The 21,484-nt window shown below is 50.8% G+C and overlaps 4 protein-coding genes and 3 pseudogenes across 4 annotated transcripts; 3 read left to right on the forward strand and 4 right to left on the reverse strand.

Moving 5' to 3' along the window:
• Nucleotides 1-759: 759 nt before the first annotated feature.
• Nucleotides 760-2,633, reverse strand: SAPIO_CDS1924 (uncharacterized protein; the record flags this gene model as incomplete). Its single annotated transcript, XM_016785088.1, has 7 exons — nt 760-885; nt 953-1,222; nt 1,284-1,485; nt 1,610-1,995; nt 2,078-2,214; nt 2,293-2,431; nt 2,493-2,633. 7 exons carry the CDS (start codon nt 2,631-2,633, stop codon nt 760-762), a joined length of 1,401 nt encoding a protein of 466 aa, XP_016645385.1.
• A 1,073-nt stretch (nt 2,634-3,706) lies between these two features.
• Nucleotides 3,707-6,123, reverse strand: SAPIO_CDS1925 (uncharacterized protein; the record flags this gene model as incomplete). The annotated part of the gene is made up of 6 exons (XM_016785089.1): nt 3,707-3,821; nt 3,888-4,594; nt 4,657-4,911; nt 4,974-5,458; nt 5,516-5,823; nt 6,092-6,123. The coding sequence occupies 6 exons, from the start codon at nt 6,121-6,123 to the stop codon at nt 3,707-3,709; spliced, it is 1,902 nt and encodes a 633-aa protein (XP_016645386.1).
• Nucleotides 6,124-7,504: 1,381 nt separating this feature from the next.
• Nucleotides 7,505-9,366, forward strand: SAPIO_CDS1926 (uncharacterized protein; the record flags this gene model as incomplete). Its single annotated transcript, XM_016785090.1, has 2 exons — nt 7,505-8,106; nt 8,166-9,366. 2 exons carry the CDS (start codon nt 7,505-7,507, stop codon nt 9,364-9,366), a joined length of 1,803 nt encoding a protein of 600 aa, XP_016645387.1.
• Nucleotides 9,367-10,026: 660 nt separating this feature from the next.
• On the reverse strand, nt 10,027-11,703 carry SAPIO_CDS1927 (annotated as a pseudogene; the record flags this gene model as incomplete).
• A 1,637-nt stretch (nt 11,704-13,340) lies between these two features.
• SAPIO_CDS1928 (uncharacterized protein) lies at nt 13,341-14,768 on the reverse strand (the record flags this gene model as incomplete). The annotated part of the gene is made up of 3 exons (XM_016785091.1): nt 13,341-13,748; nt 13,819-14,180; nt 14,264-14,768. 3 exons carry the CDS (start codon nt 14,766-14,768, stop codon nt 13,341-13,343), a joined length of 1,275 nt encoding a protein of 424 aa, XP_016645388.1.
• Nucleotides 14,769-15,727: 959 nt separating this feature from the next.
• On the forward strand, nt 15,728-16,897 carry SAPIO_CDS1929 (annotated as a pseudogene; the record flags this gene model as incomplete).
• Nucleotides 16,898-19,305: 2,408 nt separating this feature from the next.
• Nucleotides 19,306-21,240, forward strand: SAPIO_CDS1930 (annotated as a pseudogene; the record flags this gene model as incomplete).
• Between the last annotated feature and the right edge of the window lie 244 nt (nt 21,241-21,484).

The following is a 21,484-nucleotide window of genomic DNA, read 5'->3' on the forward strand; positions in this document are numbered from 1 at the left end:
GCGAATATCGAACTTAGATTGAAAGCTGACTGTATTTTCTCTAGTGTAGGTTTGCCGTCTGTGCTGGGTGCTTTAAGATCTTGTGTCCGTTCCCTCGCCTATCAATCTTCTTAGAATACCAAAAAATAATGCCCGGTTCTCTTTTATCGTCCTACTGGCGATTTATATCAATCCGGTTCTTTGCTAAGCCCCTGCAACCAATCTGCCTCGATCCTCAGCTGCAAGCCCCCAGAGTGTCCCGCATGCCCTGTCCTGAAGGTGCGAGACAGTCTATAGGTCCAGATTCATTTGTGCCGTCTCCACCAGTCTGGACTTTCATACTGATACATATCAAGGACTAGGATTTGAAATGGCATATGATATCACGGTACATGACATAACCAGTGCATATACGTTCTATGTCCAGCGTATCTCAGAACACTACTTGTTCCAGGGCAGCCCGTAGCCAGGACATTGCACGTCAGCACTAGCAGAATCCTACAGGAGAAGACTAGTCAGGAAATCAGACGAAGGTGCATCAAACTAATCAAACGAACGAAAGGTTAAGTTTTTACGAAGAAGAATAACTTGAACGTCAGCCAGCCTCGAATAGATGCTTTCTTGGCCTAATTATGATGTGATTGCGTAGAGACCTCTCTTTCTGATTGATAGCTTTGGACATAGATCAAGGGGTCGGCACCACTGTCCGCCTGGTTGTATAGTCTCAGCGCCTCATAGAGCTTGGTATAACTTTTGTGACAGATTAATGTCATTCAGCTCCTACTTGTGCCTACAGTCCTCAACCTCAACAACTGGCTCATCAATCGAAACCTTTTTTTCGCGGCTATCTACCAGAACCGAACATTGGTAAGTCCTGAACTTTCTAGCCGGCAGCTTTGCGTTAAACTGATAATGAGAGGCGTGGTCAGTCTTCGAATTTCTGTGAGGGAGGAAGTAACTTAGGAGGCCTTACCATCTCGTCAATCTCTTCCAACGTCCGGCCCTTGAGCTCGGGCAGGAAGAAGAAGGTCCACAGCGCTCCAATTACAGAAGAGGGGAACCAAATATATCCGTATCTAGGGCCCCAATTCAGAGCATCGGGGTTGATAAAGTACGGCGCAGTAAAGGTAATAATCCAAGTGAGGAGGAAGCCTATAGCCGAAGAGACGCCAAATGTGTAGCTCCGTAGACGTTGGGAAGGAAGCTCGCCGCCAACTAGGTAAGAATACGGGCCAACCCCGCCCTAGTAATGTTGATGGTAAATATCGTGTAAGCGTTACAGAATCATAAATTTTACGACTTACCACATAGACAAACATGAAGACGCTGCACAGAGCTACAATAGCTTTACCCGCAGCCGGAGTCCCGGGGTGCTTATCGTACGTGACGGCCATCATAAGCTGCAAGCATCCGCAGATGAAGAGGCTGCCAGTCAGGAGTATGCGACGGCGGCCGTACCGAACAACGATGGATGCACTAGCAAGCAACCCTACCAGACCGATTGCACTAAGAACATTGGTCATGGCGAATGGTTCTTTAACTCGGGCGATAGTGAGAAAATATGCTTTATATGCTACACAGGGCATAGGTTAGTCGAGGTATTCTTCATGCTAATGTGAAAGGGCAAGACTTGCGAATGATAAACATGGATCCTGGGACGTTTTGCAAGGACACGGCGCCAATTGAAAGAAGAGTCCGTCGTCGGTCAATGGGGTTCATAATCATGTCCCAGAAGCGAGCATCACTCTTCGACTCTCGCTCAAGCTCAATGGCGCGTTGGATTTCAGCGGCTTCGTGTTCGGCATCCTCCTTAACGGGCCTAAGCCAGTACAGGGACTTACACCCCTCGTCGAATTGGCCTCTTTCGATGAGCCACCGTGGTGATTCGGGGATAAAGAACAGGCAGACGGCGAGGAATGCAGGTATAACGTATATGACGGCAAGGGGGATTAGATAGGAAGACCTATCTGGCCTCTTGGCAGTTGCCCAATCGACGACAGTACCGATCAGCATGCCCTAAGCGACGAAGCCGGGATCGTAAGCATTCCAAATTCAATGACAAAAAAGACGGTCTGGATGCAGCTTTGGGGCTTCTCACCAAGGATACACAGAACTGGAATGCATTAAAGAACAGGGCACGATATTTTGCTGGGCTTATCTCTTGGATATAAAGCTGAGAGAAGATAACGAAGCTACCGTTTGCGAATCCGATGAGCAAGCGGCCGACATAGAGAGCTCCGATATGCGTAGTCGTCATCATGATAATGTTGGCGACTATACATAATAAGCACGCGGCCCAGAGACACATCTTACGTCCGAACTTGATTGCGATGAGTCCGGCAAAGCCAGTGATGGTGAATGCTCCTAGGGTCATCAAGGAGGAAATGAGCTGTTGTCGCGTCGTGGAGATATTCCAGCCAATCGCTGTTTCTGGGGCCCGATGACCGTAAATCTGAAATTAGGAGACTCCAATAAGCATGACAAGTCGCTGAATCGACGGGAAGGCAAATTACCTGAAGGAAGCCCGGCATGGCCTGCAAGCCGCCAATGAGGCCGAAGTCGAGACCATACTGGAAGGGAGTCAATGCTGCGACGCCACAGGCGATGAAAGACCTCCAGTGGGCACGGATTGTGACGTCCGCGTGTTCCGCCATGGCAGAATTTTTTTTTTTTTTCTGGTGAAGCTGTATGATCTTTTCAAGGTTGGCGACAGGCGAAAAATTCTGTAATCAAGGTCAAGCCAGTGGATATCTTGCCTCTTCCGCCATCTCTTCCCCTATGTCTTTATACTTGTCCATGGCTTAAGTTGCCGATGTGACATGGAGGCTGCCGCAGTAACGCACTTACCCGATGGGGAAGGCGAGTTCCGATCTTAGCTCGCGTCGGCCCCACGAGAAAGTAGCATCAAGCTTTGGGCTACGCTACCCCATGGGGAAGCATTATACATGTGCGAGTGGGGAAAGAGGAGGATGGACGAAATTGGGAAGATGCAAACTGACTGTTGCTTTCTACGTGTAGATTGCAGATCCAGATCTTTCGGCATTGGATCTGAGGCTTGCTGTGAGGGTCATCCAGGCGGCGAGGTAAGGTTACGACGTCCTGTGATCGGATCCATGCATCGGCCTCACTCAACCGATGACCCTCCCAATAGTCAAGGATGATGGAATGCAGGCGAATAGGTATGAATGAAGGAGCGAATTAGAACATCTACCACATATTCTTCTTGGAGAACTCATTTCCTGAGCGACCGGGATGGAAGCGCCCCAGTCCCTTTCTAGGCCAACCTTCGACATCGTGACAGTCTTGATTCTTCCCATTCTACAATTATCGCCCCTGGATTCAAGACTTGGGCGTATTCCTGGGCCATTTCCGGCGAGATAGTACGCGCTATGGCTCTTCAAAGAGACATACTTTTTGGAACCTTCCCGCAAACAAACATTTAACTCCATTAGAACTATGGTATCGCGACCAAGGAATGCAGCATCGATGATACCGCGGCGGCAAAGATCATCCTTCGCCAGTTTGATTTTATACCGGATACTGCTTCTTGGGAGCCAGAGTGGAACACTGAGATTGTTTGGTTCGTGAAGCCAATGGACTTCTACTGTAAAGTCCATGGACCAGATACCTAGATGGCGTGTAGCACGCCAGGCCGCATGCCAAGTAGAATTCTCAAATCCTGGGTTAAGTACTATTCAAACCTCCTTGTATGAACGAGTAACATAAATCAGTCCGATATTCGCATGAGCTGGTCCATGAAATCCTCCTCTACTGTAACATCGAAGAAATCAAAGTCGGTCAGCAGGCGCCAATCAGACTCTACATCCGGAGTCTCCACAGCCCTATGCAACTAAGTGTCAGTATTTCCACGTGGTGATCGGAAAGATGTATCCGGAGAGGTTAAGCACCTTGTGTATCTCTGCAAGCTACCATCGATGCTCGTATGAAGTCCGTCGCGCAACTCTCTAGAGAACAGGGCATCGTCAAATACGCCCGCTCTCTGCAATTGGAAAATCGTTTCCGGGAGAAGATGTTTCGGATAACCAGATGTGGCGATTGCGCGTAAGATGGCGATACATCTCTTCGCCTGGCCCTTGTACGTCTCCGGACAGTAGACAGCCGCAGCAGCGAGGATGACTTGGACGACCTGTAAAGCGAAGAAAAAATCCATCATAACTAGACTGGAAACTACGCTTTCGCGAACCATGTCCTCAAAAATCTCGATCGAAGCCTGGGCTGCTGAAACACACTTCCTCGCTAGTTCGTCAATGTATTGTCTCTTTTTCACGTCGGACAATCTGTTCACTCGCAAAAGGCTACAGAGGAGGAAAGGCCGGGTAACGAGCATGACAGTACTCCAGTACCGTAAATGGAGCATGGCGACTAATCTGCGATGAAACGGCGGTACCGACGGCGCAATATGTAAATGTTGTGGGAGCATATCTAGCCATTGCTTCAAGGACTTCAAAGAGACTTCAAAGTTTGACTGGCTAAGTTGGACGCCTTCGTGGATTGGTCTCGTGTATAGATTATGTCGGACTTCCTTGGCGAGCTGGGCTAGACCGACGCAATGCTCGAGATGCTCATTTGGTGTAAAGGATCCAGGGCCGACTATCTATAGCGTTGGTTAGCACAGTTTAGTCCACTAAAGAACTTCTAGGTCGAATATATTAATACCTCTTCAGACGGTAGAGGCGGGTTCCAGGAAGCATAGGTAGGCCCAGACATGGAAGGCTTGCCCAATTGGAGCGAGATGTCGTGGTCAAAGAGAAATAGGCTCCACCACAGACGGCGGCCATGTGTTTTGGACACGACGTTGTGTTTCGTGGCATACTTGTCTAGGTGCAGGCCGAGGGAAAATGCGATTCGAGTAGCGATGCCAACGTACATATATGCCTGATGTAGGTATCCATGGAATTGAAGAGCAAGAGACTGATAGCAGTTAGCTGACACTGCGATATTTCATATGATACGCCGCTGATGTGTGTACTTACCAATAGAATATAAGCTCTCACACCGTCAAGATCGCTCTGATCACATACAGTCGAGACAAGTAGCTTGGCCGCCTCGAGGGATTTGCGTCCCAGCTCTTCATTGTGTGGGCTTTCAGGGAGCTGTATTGATGATGCTCCAAGGGCAACAATGCTGTGCAGCGAACAGAGCCAGGAACCGGACTGTTGAGTTCGAGATCTGGAATATGTAGCTTCTAGACGTGTGTAAAACTCCTCGGTAGAGTAGAGCCAGTACATAGAGTGTACTTCTTCAAAGTATCGAGATGCGCAAGACTGAACAATATCTTCTGTAGGCAGGCTATTCGGGTTTTGTGCTAGGGCTCGGGATTCCGACGGAGGCGATGCCGCGGGCGCCGTTACTCTGACCATCGGAGACAGTATCTCCTTATCTGTTAGGTTGGAGATATTTAGGGTCCATGACCTCACGGCAGTATTGAAACTATGTCCGGAGTCAGGCCCAACGTATCCTACGAGTTGTTAGCATTAGAGGGCAACGTTGTGAAACGGATATTGTGAAAGCTCACTGTGTTCGCCTTGTCCATCGACAATCAGACAACCAAGGTCCTGGTGGATATTGACTATCTCAGGCAGCGGTATATCACTCCGCCCTGCTCTAAGGCTAATCGCATCCTCTGAGCTGGCTTCTCCGGAACCGTCTTCGGCATCTACAGTGCTGGGGGTTGGCGCAAAATCCGGTGTGCCGACGGTTGCGTTCTGAGTTTGGGAGGCTAACCGTCGTAGGTTCGGGATTGACAGATCCTGGCCGGGGAATGATTTCGTGCACAGTTGATGCAAAAGGCGGTATTCCTCTTCCGAAACAAAGTAGAAGGGCCTATGTTGGCGCTTGCTGTTACTGAAAGAACACGGCTTGTTGGCTGATCGGCAATAATCGCATGGGCTGTCGGCGTCTGTGAATCTATTAGCTATTTGACGAGGAAGTAGGCTCCCACATGAAACACCTGCTTACTTGGTTTACGGCACTGCTGGCTCCATTAGCACTTCTTCGAAGATCTCGTGTACCTACGCTCGTAACTTGACCCACCTTTGTCTTTCGACTTCTACAGCGATCGCAGCTCACCGTTGCTCGGCTCGAGCCAGACCTCTTGTTGATTTTCGAGACTTCGCCTTCCATTTCGACAACCCCGATGTTGTGAAACTTAGGCAACATTCAGCGAATATTATTTATAGAATGGCTGGCGATAGCTGCGTTGATGTATGGGAGGCGGCATTTGCTTAAAACAGCGCTATGACGACCCAGGATTAGGGAACCCCGCATTCTTCGGCCGGCAATTCTTAGCCCGACCTGGAGAAACAGATCCAACTTCCCTTAGCAAACAGTGCAAGATCCCTGGAACCAACCTCTTAGATGAATTGACCATAATCACTAATAGTTTTTATGTTTGTGGAGTTAGGCTGCGAGAACGCCCCTGGGCTCGGTTAGCGAAAAGGGAACAACGCGTGAGCGGCACTGCAAGATTCGAGTATACCCAGGATATGTGTTTAGCAGGTTCAGTGTGTTAAGGGGGTCGGAAGGGTATGCGAAGTTAATACGCAGTCACTTGACATTCTCAAATGGGACACCCTCAAAACACGGGTTCGCGATTCCGGAAAGTCGGCAGGAAGAATCGGAGTCTCTCAGTAGGACGGGTGAAATAAGACTAAGGTCGTTTCTAAGGCCACTTGACTACAAGACCGCTATAGACTGGTGAAGCAAGAGACAGGGCGTAGTTGTAATGAAATGTTCGCCTTCACTTGGCGAGACTACAAATCCCCGGGGTGGCAAGTCAACATTTTATCACCATCGTAGATACGGATGCTGTTATTCGATAACACCGTCACTCTCGGATTATAAGTAGCTGGATCGATATCGAATCTGAAGAATCGCCGACTGATTACTGTTGTATTGTCCTGGGTGAGTTGTCTGTCGCACTTGTCGGAATCGCTAGGCGAACCAACGTAAGGGGGCAAGAAAAAGGATATGCTGTTGGATGAGAGCATATACGCACGGTTCCGCCCTCACGATCTGGCAAGAGGTTGAAGCTCTATTGTCGCGAGGTCAGGGGCGTTGGAGAAGAGTAATTTCACAAAAGTGACGCCGGAGAGTCTTGAAGGATACACTAGATATATAGTAGAACCTATAGTTTATATAGACGTTTCACTTCCAAGTTCTCCAGGGTGATCAGCGCTCACTCTTGAACGATCGGAACCGATCGCTGGGCACTCAGTGCGATCACAGGGGTGATCGCCACCGATCAACCCTTCCTCCGATCACATTTCCCTGGCGTCTGTCGGGCGGCTGCCCGCAGCCGTCCCGCCATTCTATTTCTGCCGTGTCTTACCGCTCTCGGGTCTGCGTAAAGGTCGGCCCATGACAATGATAATATCTAAAAATAAGAGAGAGGCAGAGGGGGGGAAAGTAAATAATAATAATAAAAACAAAAGAATTAAGAGGCCGCCTTTAAGCTATAAATAGTGTTAAAAAAGGTTAATCTAACCTCTAATAAGAAATAAAAATGGAGGAATCTGCGGCGGGAGTCTATCAAAAGCTCAATAAGAGCCAAAGGCAATTTCGGCTTCTACATCTCCAGCCCACGAATGCCTTCAACCAGGATGATTCCGCCGATAATATCGTGGGTGAACTGAGCGTGGAATCTCTAGACGATCCTCCCGACTACGAGGCCCTATCTTATGTGTGGGGGGATCCGGGGAATTGCGTCGACATTACCGTGAACGGGTTTGACTTCCCTGCCACGCGAAACCTGTATCAAGCTCTAAAGCGGCTTGTATTCAAAGATCAGGTGCGCGTCCTATGGGTTGACGCGATTTGCATCAATCAGGCCGACTTCGAGGAGCGATCACAGCAGGTCGGCGAGATGAGACATATCTACCAGAGCGCAAAGTCAGTTGTCGCGTTTCTAGGCGATCCGTACGGCGGCATTGAGATAGCCCTCCGGTATCTGACTCTCTCGGCAGAAGACGACTCGCGCCATATGCAGCGCGGCCTTGGCTCCCACCTATCGGTCGGGGATTTGGATGCGCACAGCGATGAGCTGGCCATAGCGCTGATCAAGTTGTTTTATCTCCCGTGGTGGAAGCGCGTGTGGACTGTCCAGGAGTAAGGCGCAAGGGTGGTGTTTTCTTCCCATCAGTTGACCATTTTCGCTGACCACTCAGATTTCTCCTCGCGCGGGAGGTCATCTTCTACGGCGGCCAGCACGTCATACCAGCCAGTATTCTTGCCCGTGGAGCAAGCAACCTGATAAATCACGGTCGTCTATGCTGCGATCCCGAGGCGGGTTCCTTCTCGCGCAAATTCTCCGTCGACGAAGACGATGACATCTCCCACGACGTGTGGCATGGAATCAACAACTTCCTTGGTCTCACGGCGTGGAGCGGGGCATCCCCGGACAGCCGATTGTTTCACTGGGTCCTTTGCGTATTTCGTATGCGTCTCGCCACGGACCCCCGGGACAAAGTATACGGCCTTCTCGGACTAGCCCCGGAGGAGCTCGATGGGCTCATTTCCCTGGATTACGCCGCTGATGTCGAGCGCGTCTTTGAAACCTTCACGGTCGAGTATGTCCAATACTACAAGAACCTAGGTCTCCTCAGTAGTCTCGGCGGTCAACGCCGGCTTCCCAATCTTCCTTCCTTCTGTCCCGACTGGACTATCCGCCCCGGGAACGACGCGAGTAACGACGAGACCATGATGGTTCAAGTAGCCAACCGTATAGCCGTCCAACAATTCCACTGCGCCTCGGGCGTATCTAAAGCTACGTGGCGACGAATAGGCCCCGGAGCGATTGCCGCGAATGGTTTTGTATTCGATGAGATCCGTGACGTGAGCCCGGAATGCTGGCGTCAATCGCAGGAGAGGCGCCGGCAATGGGCCAAGGACATAAGGGCGTTGGCAGGACAGGTGGAGACCAGGACATTCTTGAGGGCCTTATGTGGCGAATTGACATTTTCTGTAGAGAGACAGATTTTCGAGCCGGTTAGAGATGGCGAGGGCGACGTTGAAGGTCGGCTGGAAAAGTGGTGGAAGTGGATCTTGTCTGGGGAAAATAATGCGACCCGAGACAAAGACGTGATCAGCGTTGAGCAAGCCGTCTTCACCATCAGCGCGGGCAGGAGTTTCGTCGTTACGCAGAAGGGATACATTGGCTATGCTGATCAGCACTGTCGTCCCGGTCATGTCGTGTCCATCCTTGGAGGAGGCCACGCGCCGTTCGTGTTGGCTCCAACATTGTCGGGCGAAGGTGAGCCGCGACATCGGGTTATTGGCGATGCATATATCTATGGAATCATGCAGGGAGAAGCTTTTGGTTTGGCTGCCAGACAGGCAGATCAGCTTGACGAGATCATCTTAATATAGCTCTATTAATGGATGCCCAGTTTTAAACCAACTGTCGAGAGCAGCAATGGAAAAGGCATGCAAAAGCGCTATTAGGACCTTAGCCAAGCCCAACTCTCCCTTTTAATGCAGAAGCCATTGCTCTATCCTCGAACTCAATTATCATATCGCCGTCTTTCTCGGGACATGTACATTTGTTCGGTTGTGAGAACTGGTCGGGCAAACACTTATTACTAGCTAATTGGAACCCGATCTCCGACCTGTCTCCCTTCCTAATAACCGTGGGTTATTAAACATTAGCTGACACTGAGCTGAGCCTGATATACCTAGAGGAAAGACTGAATTGTGTTATGTGAGATTGAGGCCAAGGAGGCGATCAGATTGGGATCCTGGTACACCGAATCCTTGCGCTTGCTTACACGACATTCCCTCTTCGTGCCTGGACCCCATGATCTGCAGCTCTACATGCCTCCCCGCCTCAACGTACTTCTCTCGAGTACAGTATCTCTCGACCTAAAGGACAACCCCCAGCTTATTTTTCTCTGTTGGGAGATTTGCCGTCTACCAGGCGTCCGTGTCAAAGAAATTCAAAGAGATGCGAAGCAAGTCGACTTCATGACAGGACCCGAATTCGCTTTTCTCAACTGGATCAACGAGAGGTACCTTGGGTCGGTCAACTCCCTAACGCCATCGGGCTCGGTTCTGGCGGTCATATTCTTCCTCCGAATAGCCATCCCATCTGCCCTGCATGGTGTGCGCGGTAATGGGGGTCGCAGTCGCTGGGCCGGGCAGTCGATGGCCTTTGAACTCGAGATTCTGAAAATCAATCCATCCCTCGATCCGTCCACCGCCTAAGAATTGTATCCATCCTTCATTCTCGTCGCCGTATATGACGGGGCCGTTTGCTTCTTGGCCGCGCCATGTAAACGGCACCTTGTCGTAGGAGGAATCACTCGGCAGGTCTTCCAAGTACAGTACGCCTTCTATAATTCCAAGGTCAAATGCAACCCAGAGGCCGGAGCCGGACATGGTGAAAACGAAGCGGAAGTCTTCCCCGTAATTGGACCAATTGTCAGACACGTCGGGGCAGCGAATCTTATAGCGGCCATTAATGTGCTCGAGAGGTTCCAGGCCGCCAAACTCCTCGTCATAATCATCTCCGCCGTAGTCGTCTTCACCGTAATCTTCGTCGTAGTCATCTTCATCATGATTGTTTCCAGGATAACGCGGGGGGTAGTCGTCATAACCGTCATCTTCATCGTAGTTACCCTCGTCAAGATTATATCTGGGGTAAGACGAGGAATAGCCATCTTCATCGTCATCTTCGTCGCCATACATGTCATCGTATCCATACGAGTCGTCATGACGAGGATGAGACGTCGTTTCAGGGGGCGAGATTCTGCCGCGGATGGCGAAGGGGGCACTTCGCCGTGCCATTTGTTTAGGCCAGGGCCTCGTCGGCGATGAGGGTGCGTTCGACTCTGTACCGTGACTTCGATTCGGATGGGCTGCCGTGCTTTGTGATTGGGAGGAAGCGCTTTTCGATGCCCCACGCCCGGTTCCTTGCGAGATACCGCCTCGGGTGCTTCTTGAGGCTGAGGTCGCTCTCTTGGGCTTGGCGCTTGTGGATTTCTTGGCGCTAGACGATGCTTTCGACGATGCGGCCACCTTGGGTGTTGCTGTCTTGACCTTCTTAGAGGCACTTGGTGTAGCTTGGGAGGCGGCGGTGTTGGCTTTTCTCTTGGTTCCGGACGTATTTTGCGTTTTTGCTGGGGTTGACTTCGCTCTCGCCGTCTTCGTTGCCGCCGTCTTCGTCTTCGTTGTCGCCGTCTTCGCTACCGTCGTCTTCACTACCGTCGTCTCCACTACGGTCTTCTTCACTACCGTTGTCTTCGCTGACGTTGTCTTCGCTGGGACTACTTTTGCCGCCCTCCCTTTCGTCGTCCCCGCTTGATCGCCTGGTCCAGAATTATCTTTAGATTTCTGTTTCGCCTCCCTCTCCCTCTTGGCCCATTCCTTCTTCAGTGTACTCTCCAGGCTCGAGATAGCAGGGGGCACCTTCAATTGCCCGGCGTTGACGGCATCGAAGAGTCGCATACGCGCCACGGACTTGGTCTTGGACGGCTTGAGGCCATAGTGGATAAGCTGCGCCTCGAACCAATGCGCAGGATGGTCCTTGTCACTTCCCGACGCGAAATGCTCCTTCAATTCGTGGACTGTCGCGCGGCGATGTCGGTTCTGGCCGGAAGCTTCCGCGAAGAACTCTCCGTGTGCGTACGCAAAGCCGTCTGCTGTGGCGGGAGTGGGGACGACCCACGTCGAAGTAGGGGCAGCAGCGGCGTCACGTTTTGGAGGCATCTGATATGTTTCGTGTTTTTCATGTGCCAGGTGAATCTGGGCGCTTGGTTCATGCGATGGGTTGGAGTCCTGGATGTTTGGGCGTGAGGCATCAAGGGTCAGACAAGCCCAGGCGGGGATCGGGGAGCTGAACCAAGGCTAAGGCGGTGAGGAGCGGCAGATTACACGTGTAGACATTTTCGAATTCCGCCCTGAATTTGTTTTGGTTCACGTGTCACTGCCTTGGCTTCTTCTTTTTAGTACAGTACCCAGAGTCGTCCATTTCTGGCACCCCAGAACACGCCTACAGTAATAAGTATATTTCAGGCGACTTACAGCGGGTGTTGTGCGGTCGCAACACCTGTGACATCTTTTGTTAGTCATATTTATTTTATAACTTGTATGATAGGAAAGAGTAAATTATATAAAATAGTAGTGATAATTTAAATAACTTACTGTAGTAGTATTTAGATATAATTGCTCCATTAGACGAGATCGACATTCCTCGCAAATGTAAATTCCACACTTGAAGCATAGGGAAGAGTCTCCCGCTCGCCGCACTTTATTTTCCTCATACGAGCCTTAGCCTTAGCAGCGTAGACTTCGAATTCCGACTCTCGTATAGCCCAGCACGGGCAGATATATTTCGTGGAGCAGGCTAGCAAACACTCCCGACCATGTTCATCACAGATACACCCGGATCAAAGTTTCTTGAACGATTCCTTGGAGCCGAGAATACCTGAAAAGTGCTCTCGGTTCGTCAGCGCTAGGTGATAGATGTCTTTGGCTGTGGGCCGTGAGGAGAGCGACGTGAGGATCGGGTATGAAGTGACAAGAGTCGCCAGTCCGCATGACATCCCGGGCGGTATGCTGGACATATAAGAGGCATCCGGCATCATTAAAGCTGCCAAAATGAGGCTCACAGTTTGCCCTACCTGATGCAAGTGAAGTTGATGAGGACAGAGGACTGGGCGATGCGGCGGTCGGACGGGCGGTGTCTTCTGTGTAAGGCACGCTGCTCAGTCTTGGGAGGTAAGTTTCATAGCTAGAGATTGTGCGACAAGAGCAATGCGAAATAAGAATGAAAGCTAGCAAGTGCTTCTGCGCGGCGATGGGCCTGACATACGCGTCCATGTGCTTAGTTGATATCTAGTTAGAAGGAGGTTGCTGGGAATGGTATGAAACACGTCATATCATAGGGACCTCGCTGCCGGGTTTGCGACCATTGCAAATACTCGATGTGACCCCGAAACTTGCGAGATTCCTCCCATCGATCTAGGCGGACGACTTTACCTCGGCATTCGGTACGTTAGGAGAAGAAGCAGTCATTCAAACACAAAAGAGAGAGTGGTGCGCGTAGTGCGGAAGAGCGCACAGCCTCTTGATTATACTAGGAAGTAGATCTAATAGTCTCAGTTGACTGGTGGGTACGTGGGAAGTCCATGTATAATACAATTTAATCGGGGAAAATTCTCACCCCATTACCCATAATGGGAATGCTCTCCCTAGAGCTTAGGAAAGGTCCCTTACCTCTGACTCCTAAAATATCCCCATACTCCCGTTAGAAGAAGTGCGCAATCTACCAAAAGTCCTAATGTACTCTGCGTTCGTTGAAATACTGTTCGTTTCTTTAAAGCGTTGCTTATGTACAAGTTCTCTCAAAAGTCCTCTGCGTCATGACCAAACAGCCATTGTCTTCTAGCTTTATGGCCCCAGTAAATTGGGTTCCTTTCATCATCCTTTAATATCCAAATATCCCTATCACGCTGCGCCTCGCCATCTGGCAAATGGTATGCCTCTTGGAGTACTCTCCCCGCCTTCTGAACCTTAGATGCCCTAGGTTGTCGCAGTGACTGGTATTTCTGGAGGGCGGTCTGGAGAGAATCTTTAGTAGCCGTAGATAGTACCTTACGGAGAACTGCCGCATCCTCGCAGGCCATGGCAGCCCCAGAGGACATATATGGTAGCATGGGGTGTACGGCATCACCGAGTAGCACTGCCTTGCCAGTGGGATATACCCAGTTGTCTACAAGATCTAAATCGTAGAGACGCCATTTGAGAAACTCCTTCAAAGAAAAGAGAGTCAGTCCACATCCACTAGGTTCAGCTGCAGAATGGCAAAGGGTAAATTTTAACCTTTCCGGAGTGCTCAATGAGCTTCTTCACTCTGGGCTCCCAGTCGGAAAAGCGCCGTCTTAACTCTGAGTTGTCAGAGATGACCAGCTTGTTCTCGCCTGGTTGAAAAGGGCGGTCTTGCATCGATTTCTCGGAGCAGCAAAAGACAACGTTGTAGACCTCTCCGCCTCTCACGGGATACCCGATGACATGCGCGTCGGGGCCACACCACGATGTTACCCAAGGCTGCGAGATGAGATCACGCATATCGGGGTCGGAGAGGAGGTCTTGGCCCGGGATAAGAATGCGGTACACAATATCGCCTGTATCGGTGGGTGGCAATTCGTGGCCTTGAAAAGCTGCCCTTGCACTGCTTTGAACACCTACGGAGTCATCAGTCGATAAAAACTAGGCCCAGTCATGTAAATTCGCCGTGCAGTAGGAGGCAGGCGTGTCGACGGCGTACCATCCGCGATCACAATAAGGTCGGCTGGGACCCTCAGCCCTCCCTGCACAATTGCAGCGGGTGTGTTCCAGTCGTACTCCTCCACTCGGTGTCCACCCCGGATCACAACTCCGAGAGCTCGCGCTCTGTCTAGCAACACGGAGTGGTAGTCCGCTCGATGAACCATCAAATAGCTACCCCCAAAGTCCAGTTCAGGGACACCATGGGGCATGTCGGCCAATGTACTCCCATCATCGTATCGGAGGAATCGATTGCCGTTCGAGTACGTCTTTTTGAGATACGTAATGTCAACACCCCATCGGCGAAGGATCTTGAAGCAGTTGGGTGGGATGCGCATGCCTGCACCAACTTCACCAAAGCTAGTGGCCTGCTCAAGAATTGTGACCCTATGATTATCGAGGGCGAGACCGATGGCGGCCAGGAGACCACCTAGACCTGCGCCTACGACGACAACATCGAGTCTAACTCCGTCGCCTCGGTGGAGATAAGAGTCTTGGTCAACCATCACGAAAGATCACTCCTTTTGCTTAAGGAGAAGCGAACGAATTAGGGGCCATAATATTTCGCATGGTCAAACGGCAATATGTATTAGTTGTTTGGTCCTTGGACTTTGTAGACAGTAGCCGCCTGCAGGAGCCGAACTAGAGGGGTCGGTTTAAGGGAGTTGACACTTGACCTAAAATGGAATGGAATCGCCGAGGTCGCGGGGTTGGTGAGAGGGACCTTGCGTTGTTTATTTCCTTCGGCCAAGCGTTGAGCTGAACACCAGGTTGGAAACACCTAAGTCACCCGGTTTGAGGGTAATATATATAACTAACTCTAGTACCCTACAAATGTTATTGAAGTTCAAGATAGCCCGGCTTACCAAGACCCAGGCTGCATTGATCAATGAAAATAGAGTAGGAAAAAAAATAAAGGTTGTTGTAAATACCATTCAGATCATCTATCTAGTATCACTTGCTCGTATTCTTTCAATTGCAATGCCCAAACCTGTGACCAACATAGGAGCCGATGCAAGTGGTACTCTCTGATTCCGAGGTCGCCGCAAAAATCAAACACGTCCCCAGTAATAAAGGAGTTGATGGGCTAATCGAGGTGGTTGGGAACGATCAAACCCTTACGCTGGCCACGGCTTGACATCAAGGGTTTTCACTTTGACTAGATCCCCGAAGCGCATGACCGTCTTCGCAAAAGTCCAGTTGCCCGCCTCTGGGGTCGCCGGGAAGGGAAAGGGAAAGCCCGGGGGGAGGGGGTGGGGGTGAGGTAAAGACCGCTGCTGCTTATGCACTATTGACCTTTCCTGTTCTGGTTTTCTACGAGTTTGCAGGATTTATTAGTGTCCAATGGACCCCCATTTGCCCAGTTCTCTGGCACGCCGAATTCAATGACATCCTGCTCGGGTTTTCCCTCACAAGTCACACGAAACAAAGAGAAGAAAAAAGGTTGACCTCAGTAACCGCCGCCATGTCGTCAGACTCGCCGCTCTTCTCACCCGTCAAAGTCGGTCATGTCACTACCTCCCACCGAGTTGTCATGGCGCCAATGACGCGCCGTCGAGCAGAGGTCGGCTTTGTCCCATCCACAACCATGATCGAGTACTATTCCCAGCGAGCCTCTACACGCGGCAGTCTTTTGATATCCGAAGCCACGGCAGTCTCGCCCCGTGCTGCCGCGCCACCGAATACCCCGGGCCTCTGGACAAAGCAACAGGTTGACGCGTGGAAGCCAATCACATCAGCAGTCCACGCTAAAGAGAGCTTCATCTATGCACAGCTTTGGATGTGCGGGCGCGCTGCACATGCCGCCTCCGTTGAAGGCGGTGCCGAGGTACTATCCAGCGGCAATATCTCTTCCGGGCCAGGTGCGCCAACCCCGCGACCCATGTCGGAAGACGAAATTCAAGCGTGTATCAAGGAGTTCGCGGGGGCTGCGCGGGCGGCGATCGAAGCAGGCTTCGATGGTGTTGAGCTTCACGGAGCCAACGGCTATCTTCTCGACCAGTTCACTCAGGACGTATGCAATAACAGGAGTGATAGATGGGGAGGACGCATTGAGAATAGATCACGATTCCCGGTCGAGGTGGCCTCTGCCGTCGCCAATGCAATCGGGCCTGATAGGGTTGGTTATAGAGTCAGTCCTTGGAGCCGGCACCACGGCATGCGGATGGCCGACCCGAGACCGCAATTCGAAGACCTCGTAAAGAGACTAAAGGAGTTGAAGTTGAGCTATTTGCACGTCATTGAGAGCCGAGTACAGGGTCCAATGGATGTTGTGGCCGCCTCGTCGGAGACAGTAGACTTCCTGGCGGACATTTGGGGGACAACATCGCCCGTAATTTTCGCCGGGGGTTACGATGCCTTTACGTCAAGACAGAGGGTGGAAGATGAGCAGCGGAAAGGGCGGCAGGCCCTTGTCGCTTTTGGGAGGACTTTTGTGAGCAACCCAGATCTACCGCCGCGGATACAGCATCTGCTCCCGGTTTCTAGATATCGTCGGGATTTGTTCTACGAGGTTGGGCGGCTTGACGGCTACGTGGATTACAAGTTTTGGGAGCAGCAACAGAGGGAAACCGGTGAAACCGAGCCGTATAAACATGTTTGGCCTGCTGGCCTCGCTAGCGCAATCTTGCGGTAACAATAACACGACGTAGAAGTCGTGGCAGGGCAACTCTTCACCCAAACTGAAAATACTTTCCACTACTTATTATTCCGTCTCGATATTTTCAAGTGACAGGACCGATTGCTGGTTTCCTTTGGAGGGCATCTGTGCACTTTGGAACGGGACATTTGAGAAGCAGTGCCGAGCCTTCTTCGACTTAACGAACGATCGATCGTGCCATGGTGGGCAACATGCCGATGTACAAGTCTGCAGGAGAATTTAGTAAATTATTAGTCCGCGTGGTGCTTGATGCAGCTTCCCGATACTTAATCGGCGCCCAACATCAGGTTACATACTATTAAATAAATGTGGAAGGAGCCATTGTTATATTAAGTAATTAGGAAGGAATTGGCCCGTCACTGCCTTCCATTATATGTTGGAAAGAGTGGGCCAATTCCATGGAAATTATCCCAGTAATTTCTTCCTTGCCCGAAACAGTTTCTACGTCACAAACCTTAGCCGAAACCAGTCTCCATTCCCAAAACGTTTTCCTTTCTATAGTGCGACCTTGGTGCGACTCTGGAAGACGCTCTGCCTTCCAAAAAGGCTTGTTTTACAGTGGTATTTTGGGAATTCTGTGACATCCGACGGTATTGGACTGTCCGATCAGGTCCGAGCTAAGTTTTGTTTCCATATCCCTGCAAATATTCCAACACATACTCCCTTCACCAATCCCCTCTCTTGTTTATTCAAGATTCTGGTCAAACCCTCCCCCACTCAAATTCGGCCCCGAAGTCCGACATGATCACGCAATGATAAAAGTAGAAATAAGCGAATGCATTGCACCGGCTTGTCCAGCTCACTGTTTACTGCAGACCGCGTTGCAGGGCGTCATCCCTATTCCTCCCTCTTCCGCCCTATGTGCCCCGTTCCATTAGACGAGCCTTGCCGACGTGGTTCGGTTGGTAGTGCCGACATACACACACATCAATGCATACAGGGGTGATATATTGGATTCCACTCCATCGCGGATGACCATGGGTCTCAAGTCAGTCTCGCCCTTGGCTAAAGAGCGCAATAAACGGGAACTCACGACTTCGGGTGACTTTCTCTGGCCGCTATGTCTTGGTCTTGGATTAATAAGCGATCCAGAACTCGCCCAGAGCGACTGGGGCCTTCTTCGGTATGAGCCTGCTGCGAGTGAACTTGTCATTATTTCGAAGTGTGGTGGCGCAGTGAGTCAATGTCTCCGACGCGGATCTCTGCGCAGGGTCGCCAATATGAGAGTAGACAAGGCATCGGAGCCGCACCGGTGGAGTTTAGGTCATGATAAGGGCCGGTGTACGTGGCTGGATGAAGTAAGTGGACCTTGACATGCGGGCCAGTCGGCTGCTTTGATGATAACATGGAGCAAGGACCATTTGGAGCCGGAACCTGGGGCTCGGTCAAGAATAAATTTGATATTGGGCCAAAAGGGCTCATCACTCTCCGAAGTGCCCTTCACACAACCAACACTTTCGCGGATGAAGACCGGCCTCATGATCCATGTCTCCATTGTACGAGAAACCAAACGCAACACAAGCTGCGCCTTTACGACCTTTTCTTTTGACTGGGATCGTGGCAGTTCAGCATCTGAATCCATTAGAGGCCTGTCAACTCCAGAGGGCTACATTGAATCATTCCTTCCTCATGAACTACACACATGCTGAAACCAAGAATAAATAATAGGTTTGCTATCTCTGGCTTCAACCTCTATAGCGTTCGAACAATTTACAAGATTGAGATGAAAACGATTGAAGAACACGTGCGGACTATGGCCAGGTATCTAACTTATACGATTTTTATCGGCGGTGTTCCCTTCGGGGCTGGCAGACGGTTTGTGTTCCTTTTTAATCAAGAATAAGACGTCAGAATCAGAATCGGCACTCTATCATCATCCTCGTCTCACGTTTCGTCTCGCAGTCGCACCTCGTTGGTGCCAGCAGGCGTTGCATTATGACCGTGAGAACAAGTAGAACTGCCTGTGCTGGACCGCTTCGGTAATAATAACATAGTTGAAGAATCCCTCCGTTTCCAGTCGGATGGTGGCGCTCTTGACGACGACGGGATCAGGTTGAATTATTCTATAAACATTCAACATCCTTTACACAGACCCCGCATCAGACGTGTCGTGTCACACCGACTGACGCTGTGAATGTTTGAGCGACAAAAGAAGATCGAACCTGCTCGTAGTCCTGGCTCCCTGTTTTTGTTTTCCCACTTGACCCGGTGACGCATGGCGCAGGCAGTCTAGTCAACAGACCCATCAGGGGCGGGAGGAGGTGCGAATGCATCTCTTCCCACGTCCACTTAGTCGTTCTATTACGAGGTCCCAAACCCGTGAGGAGAAGCCTCTCGAAGGTTCGAATATTCCCAACCCGCTGAGATAGGTCAACTATACAGAAATGCGACTCCTCAACACGAGAACCCTCGCTCTCGAAATATTCCCGTCGGAGGATGGAAGACCAAAATACGCGATTCTGTCTCATACATGGGGATCTGACGAGATCATATACAACGATGTTAAATTGGGGCCAGAAAACCTCCTAAACAGCAAGGAGGGCCTCAGCAAGGTTGTCCAGAGCGCGAAGCGTGCGCAGGTGGACGGGTACGATTACATATGGATCGACACATGCTGCATCGACAAATCAAGCAGCGCCGAGCTCTCTGAGGCCATCAACTCCATGTTTCGGTGGTACCAGGATTCTGCGATTTGTTACGTGTTCCTGGCCGACTACGGCCACCCTGACCCATCTGTGCATAAGCCAGACTTGGGCCTAGGCAGTCAGTTCGCTGGGAGTAGGTGGTTCACCCGGGGCTGGACGCTTCAGGAGCTTATTGCTCCGGGTGTCGTCCGGTTCTTTGACCCCAATTGGAGATTCGTCGGAGACCGTCGCGACCTGGCCGTCGAGATTGCGCAAATCACCACGATTGAAGTCACAGTACTAGCGCGGGAATTCGGTACGCGGAAATTCGGTACATGGACGGTAATATCCGCCTGGGAGATTCTCCGCGCGTGTAGCACCTCTCGGAAAATGTCCTGGGCATCTCAACGTCGAACAACGCGCGTCGAAGACTTGGCCTACTGCCTCCTCGGTATATTCGACCTGAATATGCCGCTACTTTACGGAGAGGGAGACCGAGCTTTCATCCGACTTCAGGAGCAGATCGCGCGCAACTTCCACGATCAGACTCTTCTCGCCTGGCACAATCCAAGTACATGGTATGTGGGAGACCGTAGCAACATCTTTGCACCAAGTCCATCATGCTTCCATAAATCTGGGCAATTCCGGCCCGCACAGTATGTTTCAGAGGTTTCACTGATGACACTGACCGGCCGGGGTCTCGAGTTGGATGTACCTCTGGCGCCATGCACCCTCCACTGTTCAACCGAGCCTAAGCGACGGATACGGGGCCAGTTCGCGCCGGGGTGCTTAGTTGCGGAGACGGAGCGGACGAGTTTTCGTGTGTTGGTCTGCTCCTGGAAAGGGCTGACACCCAAGATGATTCGTACATTGTAATTCGGGAGATACATGGAAGCATTATTAGTCCTCTCAGAATTTGCTCGGGAGTAAAGAAAGTAGACATCTTTGAAGGTAAGAGTATCACCGGTCAATACCACTGTTACATCTCTAGCGGCCATGCTAACTTGTAGTTAAGGCCCAGTCCCGTTGCAAGCCACGTTTGACCCATCAACATTAAAGAGACGTAACATTCTGCTTCATGAGGAATCAAAGCCTCTCCCAGGCATGGCATATTACATCCCCTCCGTTGTGTATATATATCCGCAGGGACTGGGTACCCTCGAGGTCACCCGCACTGTTCCGAGGCCAGCGACAGCAATGTTCCAGATTGAATTGGATTTTCCGGTCCGCGGAATGCACCATCTGCATAAGGCGTATTACTGCGGCGGCGTCGGTTTCTTGGATCCATCTGGAGATGGGTTTTTCGTCATTTGGGGATTTTCTGACTTAGATAAACTGATTAACGCGCCAGTTTACGATAGAGGCTGGTGGGCAAGCAGTCGTTTCCCCCCGGTTTGCAGGGTGCACCGCAGAACTACTCTAAGACCGTCTCAAGACTCTCTCGGAGATCTAGCCGGCTCCGACTCCGGCTGGCTCCGCCAGATTTTGAAACTCGGCGATGCGGAAGATGACTCATCCGATGGCAGTGCCGACATTCAACCCTCCCACGATGTATTACATGGAGAGACCAGGCGGTCATGGGTAAATTCGACTGGGCAACTGGTTAGTGTCACTGCGATACTTCGGAGAGTTGAATTTTGCGGAAGGCGCAGGTGCGAAGTTGAGATTGATATCGACATAAAACCCACTGCGTAGGTCTGTAGATATGCTAGGACAAGGTCACAGAAATTATTGTTGTCGTCGTCAAGACTATCATCATCCTTGCCGTACTTGTCCTTAAAACGGGTATGAGTGGATGGTCTGGGTCGTTTGCCAGGGCCTGTCAGTTCGGAGTTGAATTCACTATAAATCGCAGACCTCGTTTAAGTAGGCATTGCTATTTGCTAGCATCGTCATCGTTATCAGTCGCCCATTACTTTACTAGCCAGTTTCCTCTAGC

This window comes from Scedosporium apiospermum (assembly GCF_000732125.1).
Source record: "Scedosporium apiospermum strain IHEM 14462 chromosome Unknown SEQ_SAPIO_0077, whole genome shotgun sequence".
Taxonomy (NCBI): domain Eukaryota; kingdom Fungi; phylum Ascomycota; class Sordariomycetes; order Microascales; family Microascaceae; genus Scedosporium; species Scedosporium apiospermum.